The 12,041-nt window shown below is 39.3% G+C and overlaps 2 protein-coding genes across 4 annotated transcripts in view; one reads left to right on the plus strand and one right to left on the minus strand.

Annotated features, from left to right (window-relative positions):
- LOC120790244 (leucine-rich repeat-containing protein 19-like) overlaps positions 1–1,327 on the minus strand; it is a 4,240-nt gene extending 2,913 nt beyond the window's left edge. Inside the window, exons 1-2 of the mRNA XM_040127624.1 lie at positions 1,107–1,327; positions 1–76 (exon numbers count right to left, since the gene is read on the minus strand). The exon at positions 1–76 is cut by the window's left edge and continues 17 nt beyond it. Coding sequence (XP_039983558.1) covers positions 1–67 — 67 coding nt within the window. The 5' untranslated portion in view covers positions 68–76; positions 1,107–1,327. The remainder of the gene's footprint in view (positions 77–1,106) is intronic.
- ift74 (intraflagellar transport 74) overlaps positions 1–8,479 on the plus strand; it is a 19,033-nt gene extending 10,554 nt beyond the window's left edge. The window contains exons 9-20 of one of the 3 annotated variants that reach the window (XM_040127620.1): positions 1,801–1,939; positions 2,535–2,597; positions 3,113–3,256; positions 3,512–3,552; positions 3,645–3,724; positions 4,394–4,447; positions 5,113–5,210; positions 5,579–5,705; positions 5,848–6,011; positions 6,257–6,382; positions 7,758–7,818; positions 7,970–8,479. In XM_040127620.1, coding sequence (XP_039983554.1) covers positions 1,801–1,939; positions 2,535–2,597; positions 3,113–3,256; positions 3,512–3,552; positions 3,645–3,724; positions 4,394–4,447; positions 5,113–5,210; positions 5,579–5,705; positions 5,848–6,011; positions 6,257–6,382; positions 7,758–7,818; positions 7,970–8,085 — 1,213 coding nt within the window. In that variant the 3' untranslated portion in view covers positions 8,086–8,479. The remainder of the gene's footprint in view (positions 1–1,800; positions 1,940–2,534; positions 2,598–3,112; positions 3,257–3,511; positions 3,553–3,644; positions 3,725–4,393; positions 4,448–5,112; positions 5,211–5,578; positions 5,706–5,847; positions 6,012–6,256; positions 6,383–7,757; positions 7,819–7,969) is intronic. The other 2 variants (XM_040127621.1, XM_040127622.1) reach the window with 2 other exon arrangements.
- Positions 8,480–12,041: the final 3,562 nt, after the last annotated feature.

Consider the following 12,041-nt stretch of genomic DNA (forward strand, 5'->3'; position numbering starts at 1 on the left):
CAGCGATATTCACGGCTACCACTGCAGTCAAACACAGCAGTAGGAGAGGTTCCTGCCACCTCTGCATAATGCTACCCTGAAAAGAGACAAACAGAAAACACTGTGAGTGACTCCTCTGTTTTACCTGGGATGCTGAGAAGATAAGTATTCCTGCCAAAACACTTAAGTAGCTTTTGTCTTCTGGTCAGTTTTGAGCTTTAAACAGCAGCCTGCAAGTCACTCATTAAAACCAACTTTTCTGTAGCATTACCATGGCAGGTGACGCCGAGTTTGCCCACTTCATCACTGCGAATTGAGCTTTATGGGTATAACATAGCTTTGCTACACCATAGATTCTCTCCTTCTAATTTCAGTGTGCACATTTATTGCCAGGTTGATTGCAGTTTATCACGAGTTATGTAGTGGTGTGCACTCAAATAACTAGAGTAGGAGCAGATCCATAATATTCTCATAACTTAATAAAGAACTATATTCCTCTTTTGTAGGGCAGCAGCAAACAATGAATTTTCATGAATTATTTATAGTTTAGTCTGTAAAATATCAGAATATAGTGAAAAATGCCTGAGGCCAGGGTGAATTGTTAAACTGCTTACTTTGTCCACCTAACAGTCTACACCACTGAAAGATATGTAATTTACAAAGATATAATTAAGAGAAAAGCAAGAAATCCTCACATTTGAAAAGATGGAACCAGATAATACTTGGCATCGTACAACTGAAGTACAGCGTTGTGCTACAAAAAAACATGTTTAAAGAAAGAGCAGCATGCATACCAGCATATTTATAGGTTTAAAGTGAAACAGCTTTCAGTGGACAACTGTCAATTCAGGCAGCGACCAGAACCATGTAAACACATTAATCAAACTAATTAGATTAACCTTAACCTGATTAATCATGTTCATCATGATATGTATTTGTTTCCCCCTAGAGATATTAGATATGACAGATACTGAGATGAAAATTTGCACTGTGCAGTGGTACTGAGAACCTTGTCCTGGTTACTGTTTGAAAATTGTATGTACATATAATGGATTGACAAATCTGCTAATGCGTTTTGGCCTATCTGGCATAATATATCTACATGAATAGTAACTGAAGACACTTACCTGTGCTTCTACGGGCACTAAGATGAACTTTTATTCACCTCTCCCTCCTGATGCAGCCAGCACAGCAACTGACCTTTGTTCCTTGTAATAAAACCCAAAGGCTGACATACACTGTTCCCACTGGCTAACTGTTTATGACTGATGAAGTCTGTTAGAAAGAAGGTGAGACAGAGAGGATTCTCTCTTACTTTGGTTAAAAGTATCTTTAAGCGTTTTGTTGGAAATACCAATTAATACTGCATATTAATGACAGTAACCTGTTCTTAGGGAGAGAGTAACTGAAGATTGAAGGGAGGGAGTAATGGAATGTGGGTGGGAGGGAAGATTGAAGGGAGAATAATTTGGAAAAAGGGAAAAGGAAAAAAGCAGGGGAGTTTTAGATAGAAGGAAAGGAAATGAGACAGATGAAGTAAAAGAGAAGGAAAGGAGGACAGCAGCAAGAAAGCAAGGATATACTTTATGCTTCCCCCCCAGTTTATCCCTTCCACCCTTTGATCCTTGCATCCTCCCTTCATCTTTCTAGCTCTGCGTTCTAGTTTATATAATCTATCATACCTATGTTCCGGGCTAGAGTTTGACCTGGGATTTTTTTTTTTCACATTGCTCCCTCCGCATGCTATCAGCTAATTAAGGCAAAGCAAAGACAAAAAATGGAACTCAAACATCTCTACCCTGTTGTGTGTTTGCTCTACAGAAGAGAGGAGGCAATCAGGGCCATTGAAGAGGAGGTCAGGAGGGAAAGGCGGGTTGCTGACGAGGTTGTCCAATCAATGCCAGCTGCAAAGCAAGAGAAGTATTTCACCATGGCAACAGCCAATGAGGAACTGCTACAGGTATACCTGTAGTTTTACCCTAATATTGTTATAATACTGCTCTTTTGCTTGCACTTCTTAAGCATGAATATAAAATGCATAATAGTGTCATGATCATATTGTAGCCCCCTTCAGATGTGCACCTAACTCTGTAAATAAACTGGCAGTTTTACATACTGGTGTCCCATTTAAGAAGGACCACAAGTTGTTCTCAATACAAGTCACACTGATAGTCAGGCTAGATAATAATTTTTTTCCTCTTGCAGTGTGGGATGAAGGAGGGAACAAACTTTCAGATAAATGGGATTAGTTTTTATCCAGAGTTTGAATAACATCAACCATGGATAGGATGAAATGTGAGCATGTAGGAATATCACCTATTGAAGCTGTGAGAAAACTATCCACTGTCATCATTCAGTATTATTACTTTTATCATTACTCTTTAAGGAGTGTAACTTTTCCATGGCACTGCAATGATAACACTTTTATGTAACTCATTCTGTAGTTTAACACTGTCACCATCTGTGGCACCATGTAAAATAAGTAAACTTTATGTCCTTTTCCTGTATTCCATCTTCCCCTCTCTTCTCCTTGCCTGCTTGTTTTTCTTTTGCAGGAGCTAACTGTTCTCCAGGAGGAGCTGGACATTCTGATAACAAGGAAGGAGGACTACGAAGCAGTGAGTTAGGTTAAAAAGAAGAGGGTGCAGATGAGTTGGGGTGTTAAAGGAAGGGTTAATATATGGAAGAAAGGCAGCGTTTCTGCCGGGTTCACCAAGTTAAATATAAGACATTTTTTAGATGTTTTTAATACCACAGAGAATGTAATTTAATAGCTGTTACACAGGCATATCAGCCAAAGTATGAGAGATATCAATGAACCCAGCGGGGATGATAAGGCCTGGAATTATTAACAAGTGCAATGTAATACGTCTTTGTCATTGCTTCCCAGCAGTATATAACACCATTCCTAACAATAACGTTAGTTAATCGTTAACATCAACACAACCTGGACCTGAATAAGCAGCAGAAAATCAATGGTTGAATGGATAGATGCATTAACCAATTTAAAAGAAAAACAAATTAATTTAAGGTCCACCTATGAATTTTACATAAAGTCAGAGGTCGGGACCAATAGTAACATCTCTAGTTGTAGTAGTATGAGATGTTCTATCTGACATTTTACTTTGTGCAGGAGCTGGCCCACTCGCAAATAAAACAGGAAGTGGTGCAGCTTCATAAGACTCTGTCAGCGCTGGAGGCAAATCGGGATGCCATGGAGGCTGAGCAAAAGAGCCTAGGTTCACCCCAGGAGGAGAGAGAGAAGTTATTCAGACAGGTCAGCTTCCCAGACAGCCAAAGACTGGAAGATGTCAGAAATATATGACTTTAAGTTGACAAATCTTATATGAAGCAACAAAAGCTGAATTAGTATAATACTTACTTGCTTATTCCAGAGCTTTCAGCTGCATCTCACAGTCCTCCGTTCAGACAATGAGATGCATTCTGAAGCTCCAGAACCTAAACAAAGTTTTAATTGAGATAAACTCAACATAGTTTTTGAACAAAAGATTTAAGATGTTCTGTTTTCCAGGTGAAGGAAGACAACCAGGAAATTGCCAGCATGGAGAAACAGTGTGTATTGCTATTAATGAATAAGTTGATTGTAAATTAGAAACATATTTTGCCTCTGGGTAATAACGTGTGTGCATTGTGTGTGTTTTCAGGCTCACGGAGATCAGAGACCGGATCAGACAAATCACAGAGGAGATCCGACGGCTCGAGCAGGACTCAGAGGAAGCTGAGGGTAACACAGAGGCTGACTGCTTTCAACTTAACTTTTGGATTTTTTTGTTTTATGAGTTTATATTTTATTTACACTTTTACGTTTATCCAGATGAAAGTACATTAAGACCTTATTGCATTAACAGGGCTCTTACAGGACTCCGCCTCTATAAATTTAGGCTGTTGGAGCCTTATTGCGTAATTTTTTCAAATTCATTAAGTTCCTATAGTTTTTTAATCCAAACGTTTTATGATGGAGGATCAGGTTTGAACCTCATAAATGTCATATGCTTAATAGTGGCCCCTAATAGGATTTGTAACAAATAGATTTTACCCCTCCCTCAAAGGCTTCTGGAATTAAACCCAGAAGGACCACCTTTGGATCTTCAGGAATATCATGATGAAACACCTCTTTAAGGGCATCGATCAACTTTTCATTTCTGTATTAAGCTATTGATCCATAATGCATGCTTTAGAGAAAAGTTAGATTTAGCCACTCAAATTCATATAATTTCACATCATCTTTATTACAAATCTTGTGGGGTTTCTTTTAATTGCAAACTGTACCAAAGGCTGTGAATCTCTGCAGTATATTACTAAACTCCCACCAAACTGCGTAGCAAGGCGGCCAGATAGAGTATGAATTTCATACGAATATGACTGTTTTGCTTTTGTTTTTGTTTTCCATCAGGGGAGTGTAAACAGAAATACAAAGAGCTGAAGAGGAAAGAGGAGGAAATTGACCGTGAGTTGAAATTTTGAGTAGAACTAGACATGGGTTGATATTAAAAATGTTACCGTATTGGGGGTATGACAGTGATGGCTTTATGTACTAAAAATGCAGGGGCTTGAAATGAGGGGAATAGTGGAACTAAGTTACAGGGCCCTCACAAAGCCTGGAATTAAAACATTGTTTTTATCTGTAATTTTGAAATTTCACATCAATAGCATGATACGTAAGCTATTACTATACTATTACTAAACTACTTTAATGTAACTATTATTATTACTGTTGGCTGAATAAATAGTTTAATGGATTATTTCATGTATCTTAAACCATATTAGATCTCCTGAGGAGCTTCTCCCCCTTCTGAAAGGTGCTAATGGTTTACTCCAGCCCTGCAGTAGGGTGAACAAAAATAGTTTGTCTCCAAACTTATTAATCAATATAAACATTATTAACGTCATTTAAAAAAAAAAGGGTTGAACTAATAAAGGAACATGAAGACTCGAGACAGACACTGTATTATGGAAGCATGGACCATGCAGTGCCTTTTTGGATACAGCCACCAGGAGTCACCAAAGTCAGAATGTTTTTCAATCCTGCACAGAGGAGCTGTAGCGTATCTGCATGACCAGATATTGGTTCAGATATAACAACATACAAGTAACGTCCTTCCTTTGTTTCAGGCTTCCTGGAGTCCTTTGAGGAGTCCAGGGCTCAAGAGCAGAAGAAGATGACACAGAGCCAGGAGAACATCGTCTCCCTCCTGGAACACTGCAGCAGGGTGAGGAGGAGGGGAGAGGTGGAAGAGTAGAGAGGGGAAGGGGGGCAACTGATAGAAAGAAGGAGGGAAAGAATGCAAATATTAGAGTAAGGGAGCCAGAAAAAAATGGAGTAAATAGTGAGAATGAAGTAGAGAAAGATGGAGCAGTTGGCAACAGACATAATAAATACCAGGGGGGAAAGAGACATAAAGTACTGTAGACAAGACTAAGTGTGTGTGTGTGTGTGTGTGTCTGTGTGTGTGTGTGTGTGTGTGTGTGTGTGTGTGTGTGTGTGTGTGTGTGTGTGTGTGTGTGTGTGTGTGTGTGTGTGTGTGTGTGTGTGTGTGTGTGTGTGTGTGTGTGTGTGTTTGTGTTTGTGTTTGTGAAGAATATGTTGCGGCTACGTCAGTTGGATACAGTGACAGCCAGTGAGCTGAGGAACATGCAGGAGGTGCTGGTCAGCAAGGAGACTGATGTGGTCCAATCAGAGAGCACCGCCAGGGGGCTGACAACAGGTCAGTAATAGACACACACGCACGCACACACACACACACACACCCACACATTTAGCCCCAGTAAAGGATATCTCCTATGAAAAACATGCCAAATAAGCAAATGCTTACTTACTTAATGTTAACTTTCACTTTCACCATCCAGAGTCCCAGCGTCTGCAGCAGGACCTGGAGAAGGTGCAGCAGCTGGAGGGGAAGATCACAGGAGAGCTCAGCAGCCTGAAGGAGCGCTTCAGCACCATGGAGTCTGAGCTGCACACCTACCGAGACCTGGACACCCTGAGACTCACTGCGGAGGAGAAGAAGAAGGTAACACGGGTCATGCTGGAGACATGGATGATCCACAAGTTCTCAAGTACACACTGAGAAATAGACAAAGTAGTCCAAATGTGTTGTATACAGCTACGTACTTCATGTATATTAATGGGTGTATTTGTCTATAGTTGGACATATCAGCCCCGGGAGATTCATCCGAAACAACAGTTAAAACTGTGTTTCTGTTTTGCCACGGTGACTATCTAAAACCCAACCATGTGTTTCTTCCTCTGGTGCAGAGACTGCAGGAGGACCGGGTATTGCTGACTCAGCGTCGGGATTCATTCAGACAGCTGTTGGAGGAGATGAACCAGCAATATGAAGCTCTGAAGACCAAACTGCAAGAAAACGAGACTCATGCTCAGGTTAGAGCATTTTACACTTTACATTTACTTTGAACTCATTATGTGATGCCTTGTGTTTTTTAAAAAAAAAAAAAAAAGGATCTAGATTTTCATTTTGCTTTCTTGAGGTTTTGTTGCAATATATGCCAGAATGTGTTTTTGTTGATAAACTAGAGATAGAGGTAGAGACCTTGAACAGAACCTGGCTCATGGTGGACGGCTGATTGGGTTAAAAGAGAAAGAGAGAAGGGGAGAAAGAGAGAGAGAGCAGGAGGAAAAAGAACATAGCACACTGCAGGTTCCTCATAAGGATGTATAATAATAATAACAATAACAATAATAATAATAATAATGATAATGATGAGGATGATGAGGATGATGAGGATGATGATGATGATAGAAACAGTCTGTATTGAGCAGGATCACAGGGGCAGTAGGTGGTTTGCAGACTCTGCAGCTCTAGAGGCAGAAATGCTTGCAGAGAGGAGGAGAGAGGAGAGAGACGAGAAAGCACAAAACTACGGAAGAGAGAAGAAGCTGAGTTAGTAACAAGCACTGGTGGAATATGAATACGGCTGGATGAAGAGGGAGAGGTGGAGAGAGGAGCTTGGTGCATCATGGGAAGTCCCCCGGCAGTCTAGGCCTATAGCAGCATAACTAGGGGATGGTTTCAGGACAAGCCTGAGCCAGACTTAACTTTAAGCTTTATCAAAAAGGAAGGTTTCAAGCCTACTCTTAAACATGGAGAAGGTTTCTGCATCCTGGATCAAAACTGGAAGATGGTTCCACAGTAGAGGAGCCTGACAGCTGAGGGCTCTGCCTCCCATTCTACTTTTCAAGACTCTAGGAACCACAAGCAAGCCCGCGTTCTGAGAGTGCAGTGCTAGTGGGGTAACAGGGTACTATGAGCTCTATAAGCTATAATGGTGCCTGACCAGTCAGGGCTCTGTAGGTGAGGAGGAAGATTTAAATTCTGTTCTGGATTTTACAGGGAGCCAATGCAGAGAAGCTAACACAGGAGAAATGTGATCTCTGTTCCCAGTTCCTGTCAGTACTCTTGCTGCAGCAAGAGTATTTAGAGACTTGTTGGGAAAGCCAGATAACAAAGAATTACAAATGTCCAACCTAGTTATTAGTTATTAGCATTTTGACTCTAAAATGTCTAAAGTGAGTGTGAGGGTTTGGGTTGATGCTGTAGTGTCAACACAGTTGATGGTCACAGAGGTGGTCTTGTTCAGTCCAGGAGGAAAAGTGTGTTTTCATTCCTTCTTTTCAACCACTTTTGAAGTGCCCTTAAGCAAGGCACTTCAACATTTTATGTTACAAACTCTGTATATTCTGCACATGCTAATGTTCCTTTGTGTGTGTGCGTGCGTGCGTGTGCTTTATGTTTTAGCTAGCTAACCTGGAGAGGAAGTGGCAACACTTGGAGCAGAACAACTATGTAATGAAAGAGTGTATCCTTCAGAGTCGTTATCTGTTTTGTTTCCCAGGTGAGTGATGCCACTCATCATCTCCACAGGCAACAGTTCAGTCACACATGTGACTGGTCTCTATTAGAGCCATTCTTTGGTTGCACCAGCGATCTTTCCTTAACTGCAGCGTTAGTCATCGCTTCCAAATCTCAGGAGAGTGACTACGCCTCAGTTGCCAAGAAGGTCTCTCATCATGTGTCGGACTACAACAAGTGTCTCGTAGACTCACTACAGAACAACAGGAGTTGAGCAAACGTGAAAAACATTGTTGGTGTTACTAGTCGGTTATCAGAACCCAATCAGTTAGATCGGTCAACATGTAAGATAGGTCTAATGTTTATGGCCAACTGCCAGCTATACTGACAAAGCATTGATGTTTAACAATGTGCAACTTGTCTATTTGCTTCTAGTGATCCTCAAACATTTGTCAGAAAGAGATATTTTGGCACCAGTCATCTTAAAAGTCCAGTTAATCAAATTTATGAGAGTGCTACCCATTTGTCACTTGTAGCTGCTTGCTGTCCCTGAGAAGTCTTTAATGTCTATTTATCTACTATAGTTTGTATTTGAAAATACATGAGATTCCTCGTCACTACTGTAGGTTCTGTGAGTGTTGCTTCAAAGTGCTTTGATAATTTGAATAAAGAGGTTTTGAAAAACATAGTCATTTAATGTCATAAGTTAGAGATATCAGACTTACGGCTATTTGAAACTGATGTACAGCAGTTTTTAGGCGAAACTCAAATAGTCCGAGTGGTTCAAATCACCGTGTGGCTACAACAAAGTGAGGAGGTTCACCCTATTCTTGCCAAAGAAATTCTCCTCTGTGGTGGTGGATCGTAGTCGCAGGTGTGGTGAATTACACATCCATCAGTACTTGTTCTTATGCAGGATTGATCTATTTTATTGGCAATATTGTACAAAATTACACTGTCATGTTCAAGATTTCTTCTTTCTGTGCCTTTTACGCTCAGTAATTTACAGTTTTAGTGCACAGTGAAAAGTCCTCAAATCAAGGTATGTAATTCATCACAGTAAATATCAAGTCTGCTTTTAGTTTTGTCTTTCAATGCAGTGCAGACTTATTAAATCATTCCACAAGTTTAAAGTTGCCGTTAATACAAAAAATTATAACCTACATATAAAATGTTTTTCAAACAACATTAAAAGCAGTGCATTTTTACCCTAAACCAAAAGTGGTCAAAAATTCCCAAAAGAAAAATATGACTAGAGGCTCATGACCTGGCCTGACACTGTGAAAATCTCCATAAAATCTAAAGGGAATCAGGACAAATGCACTTTCCATTTTTTGTATTTATTGCTTTTAATTACAGGAAAAAAAACAGATCAACAGTTTGCATAAAATCCAATTTCCCCTCTAGAAATATATTTGACCTTTCCAGTACATAGATATCAAAGAGTAGAGTAAACATTACAACTGGGGATGGCAGCAGAGTCACCCCTTGGAAATGTACAGTACAGTATTTTTTTTAAAACCATCAAGGTCAACCAGACTACACTTGGGTTGTTTGGTGCATCCTCGGTATATACAATGGACTTCAGTCTTCTTCGACACAACAGTCTGACTGGTCCACAACTGGTCACTGCTTATGATCTCTGGACCCACAACCCAGCAGGATCGACTGATCCACTTCAAGTCTTGATTGAGAGGAAGAACTTTCTGGGAACATAAATAATCTTCAAAGTGAAACTGGAGACAGCAGTGTGTTTGAGGGTGTTCATCCTTTACAGATTTACATTATATATATCTCAGTCTCCAACACTGGCATCTCCTGAAAGCCAGTAATAGCATTCAGAAAAAACAAGTGTGTATGCATATTTATATTTACCTAATGCACTGACACTAATTTGAGCAGTAATGGTAGTCAAAAACACAAAAAACGAGCAGAATGCCAAAAACAACCAAAGAGCAGCACACACACACTTAATTAGGAGAAATTAAGTAACTTTAAACACTTGAGAACATCACTGTGAATAAATGGCTGCTTAGAAAAAAGTATTATTGTTCAGTTAAAAAAAACAAAACAACAAAACATACTTTTGTCATCTTCAAAAAGACGGGACAGAAAACACCCACAGATGCTTATACAGTACACACCAAACTATCAACAGGCTCTGAGATCTTCAATGTTATCTTGTTTTCTTGCAGTTATATTGTAAAGAGATCTTAATTTCTTAAGCAAACTCTCTCATACGGAGCCCTAAAGTTTTCAGTAATTAATAAACAAAAAGACAGTTTGAAATGAACACTCAAATGAATAAACTGCGCAAAATATATAAATGAAAAAATCTATTAAATAACTGAAGAAAACCTTAAAATGCAACTCATATAAAATGCTATTTCAATATTCTTACTGTAAAATAATAGCCAATAAAACTATTATTTTTCTTTCATCATAGAGATGACCTTATTCCGAAGTCTACCTCTTTTCAGTTAGCAAGCCCAACAGCTGCTGCCAGATTTAGCCAGTTAGCACTTGTTAGCTGGAGCAACAACAATGTCAAAGTAATTATTAATCAACTATCCAGCCGCTGTTGTAAATAAACAGTGACTAAACCTCTTTAGCTTTCAAGCCTGAGCTTAACTAGACTACTCATGCTACCTAGCTCGCTAACTAGTTAGGCCAGATTGTGAGCTTTGATTATTACTCATAATAAACCAAAGGGTAATAAACCAAGGTCTCAACCATGCCTAGCCAGTTAGCATTTGCAGCCTTGTCAAGCTAAATAAATAAAAGGAGATGTTAGTTTCTGTGTCAGTGTACTGATAGTTGATTCAAATTGACTTTGGTTACTTTGTTGTTGCTCTGGCAAACAGATGCTAACTGGCTAATCTGGCAGCAGTTGTTGAGTTTGCTTACTTAAAGATGAGACAAAAATGTCCCAATTCTGTAATAAAATAAAAACTATGAAAATAAGAACATTGAAATAACATTTCATAATCATGAGCTAAGTTTTAATAGTTTCTTAAATAGTTTTTTTTTACTATTGTTTCATTTATTATCTATTAATATACTATTGAACACTTTGGGGCTCCATATTCTCACACACTGCCTGCTATTCATTATTTCAAATTTTTCCCAAAATAGCTTTAGAAAACCCTCTGAGAATGTTAATGAGCTCATTGCTTCAAATCAAATATACTGGTTCAGCAATCAAAACTATAGATCTTTCAGATTTTTCATTCGATTAAAAAGTACAGAAAAAGTCAGGTATTGCCTTCTTCAGTGCAAACTGTTATATAGGCTTAAAACGGAACCAGCTGTTAACTGCTAACTCTTTAAGAGATGATCTGACATAAAAATACAGCTCAGATGAAATCCGCTTACTTTATATTGTTTGTTAATCTGTACATCAAGTGTAAATAAAATGAGAATTCAGTGTGATCATCAGGCTATACGTGTCAACCCCTTGAACAAATTGTTGGTCAAGCCAGCCCCACTGCTCCATCTCGTACACTAATGAAGGCAACAGCTGAAATATTTGTACTACATTCAAAAATTGTATAAAAAATATAAGCTTGATAGTCTAAATCCTCTCTCGAGACCCCGAGAAGCTGTGCCCAGCGATACCGAACTGTTGATGTCGCAAAGCTTCAGGATGCTTCATACAGAGTACTCGGACAGTCTACATCCGTCAATGTCTGGCAGTTTGTCTTAACTCTCCAAAATGGACTACCACGGCAGGTTCATGCAGCGATTGGCTACATGTGTGGAGGTCACGTTTGAACTTCTCACTCCAGCTCTCTTTTTTCACCTTCTGCCACTTTTCCTGAGTACAAACAAGTGCAACACCAAGAATGCTTTTAAGGAGAGACTTAGACTGAGCTGTTATGGCTACCAAGACATAGCCTTGTTAGACCTGTGACTCACCACCCACATCTGGGATTTACTCAGAGATTTAAACAGGTCTGGTGTTGTGCCTATTCATGACTTTTTCCATTTTGTAGGTGGGATTAAAGCAAGACTATGTAACTTCAGAAAAAAGAGATAGCACAGTCTTCATCTCACAAATAAAATGTTGAAATTATTAGCAAAACTAGAATGGCACTCAGTAGAGCGCATACCTTCCGCCAAGGCGCTTATTATTGAAGAAAACGGCAAAAAATATCAATACATTGTCTTGCAATTTTAAGGAAAGCGATCAAAAAAAATTCCATGGAACCACACCAAAATTTACTGGGT

This window comes from Xiphias gladius, chromosome 5, assembly GCF_016859285.1.
Source record: "Xiphias gladius isolate SHS-SW01 ecotype Sanya breed wild chromosome 5, ASM1685928v1, whole genome shotgun sequence".
In the NCBI taxonomy this organism is placed as follows: domain Eukaryota; kingdom Metazoa; phylum Chordata; class Actinopteri; order Istiophoriformes; family Xiphiidae; genus Xiphias; species Xiphias gladius.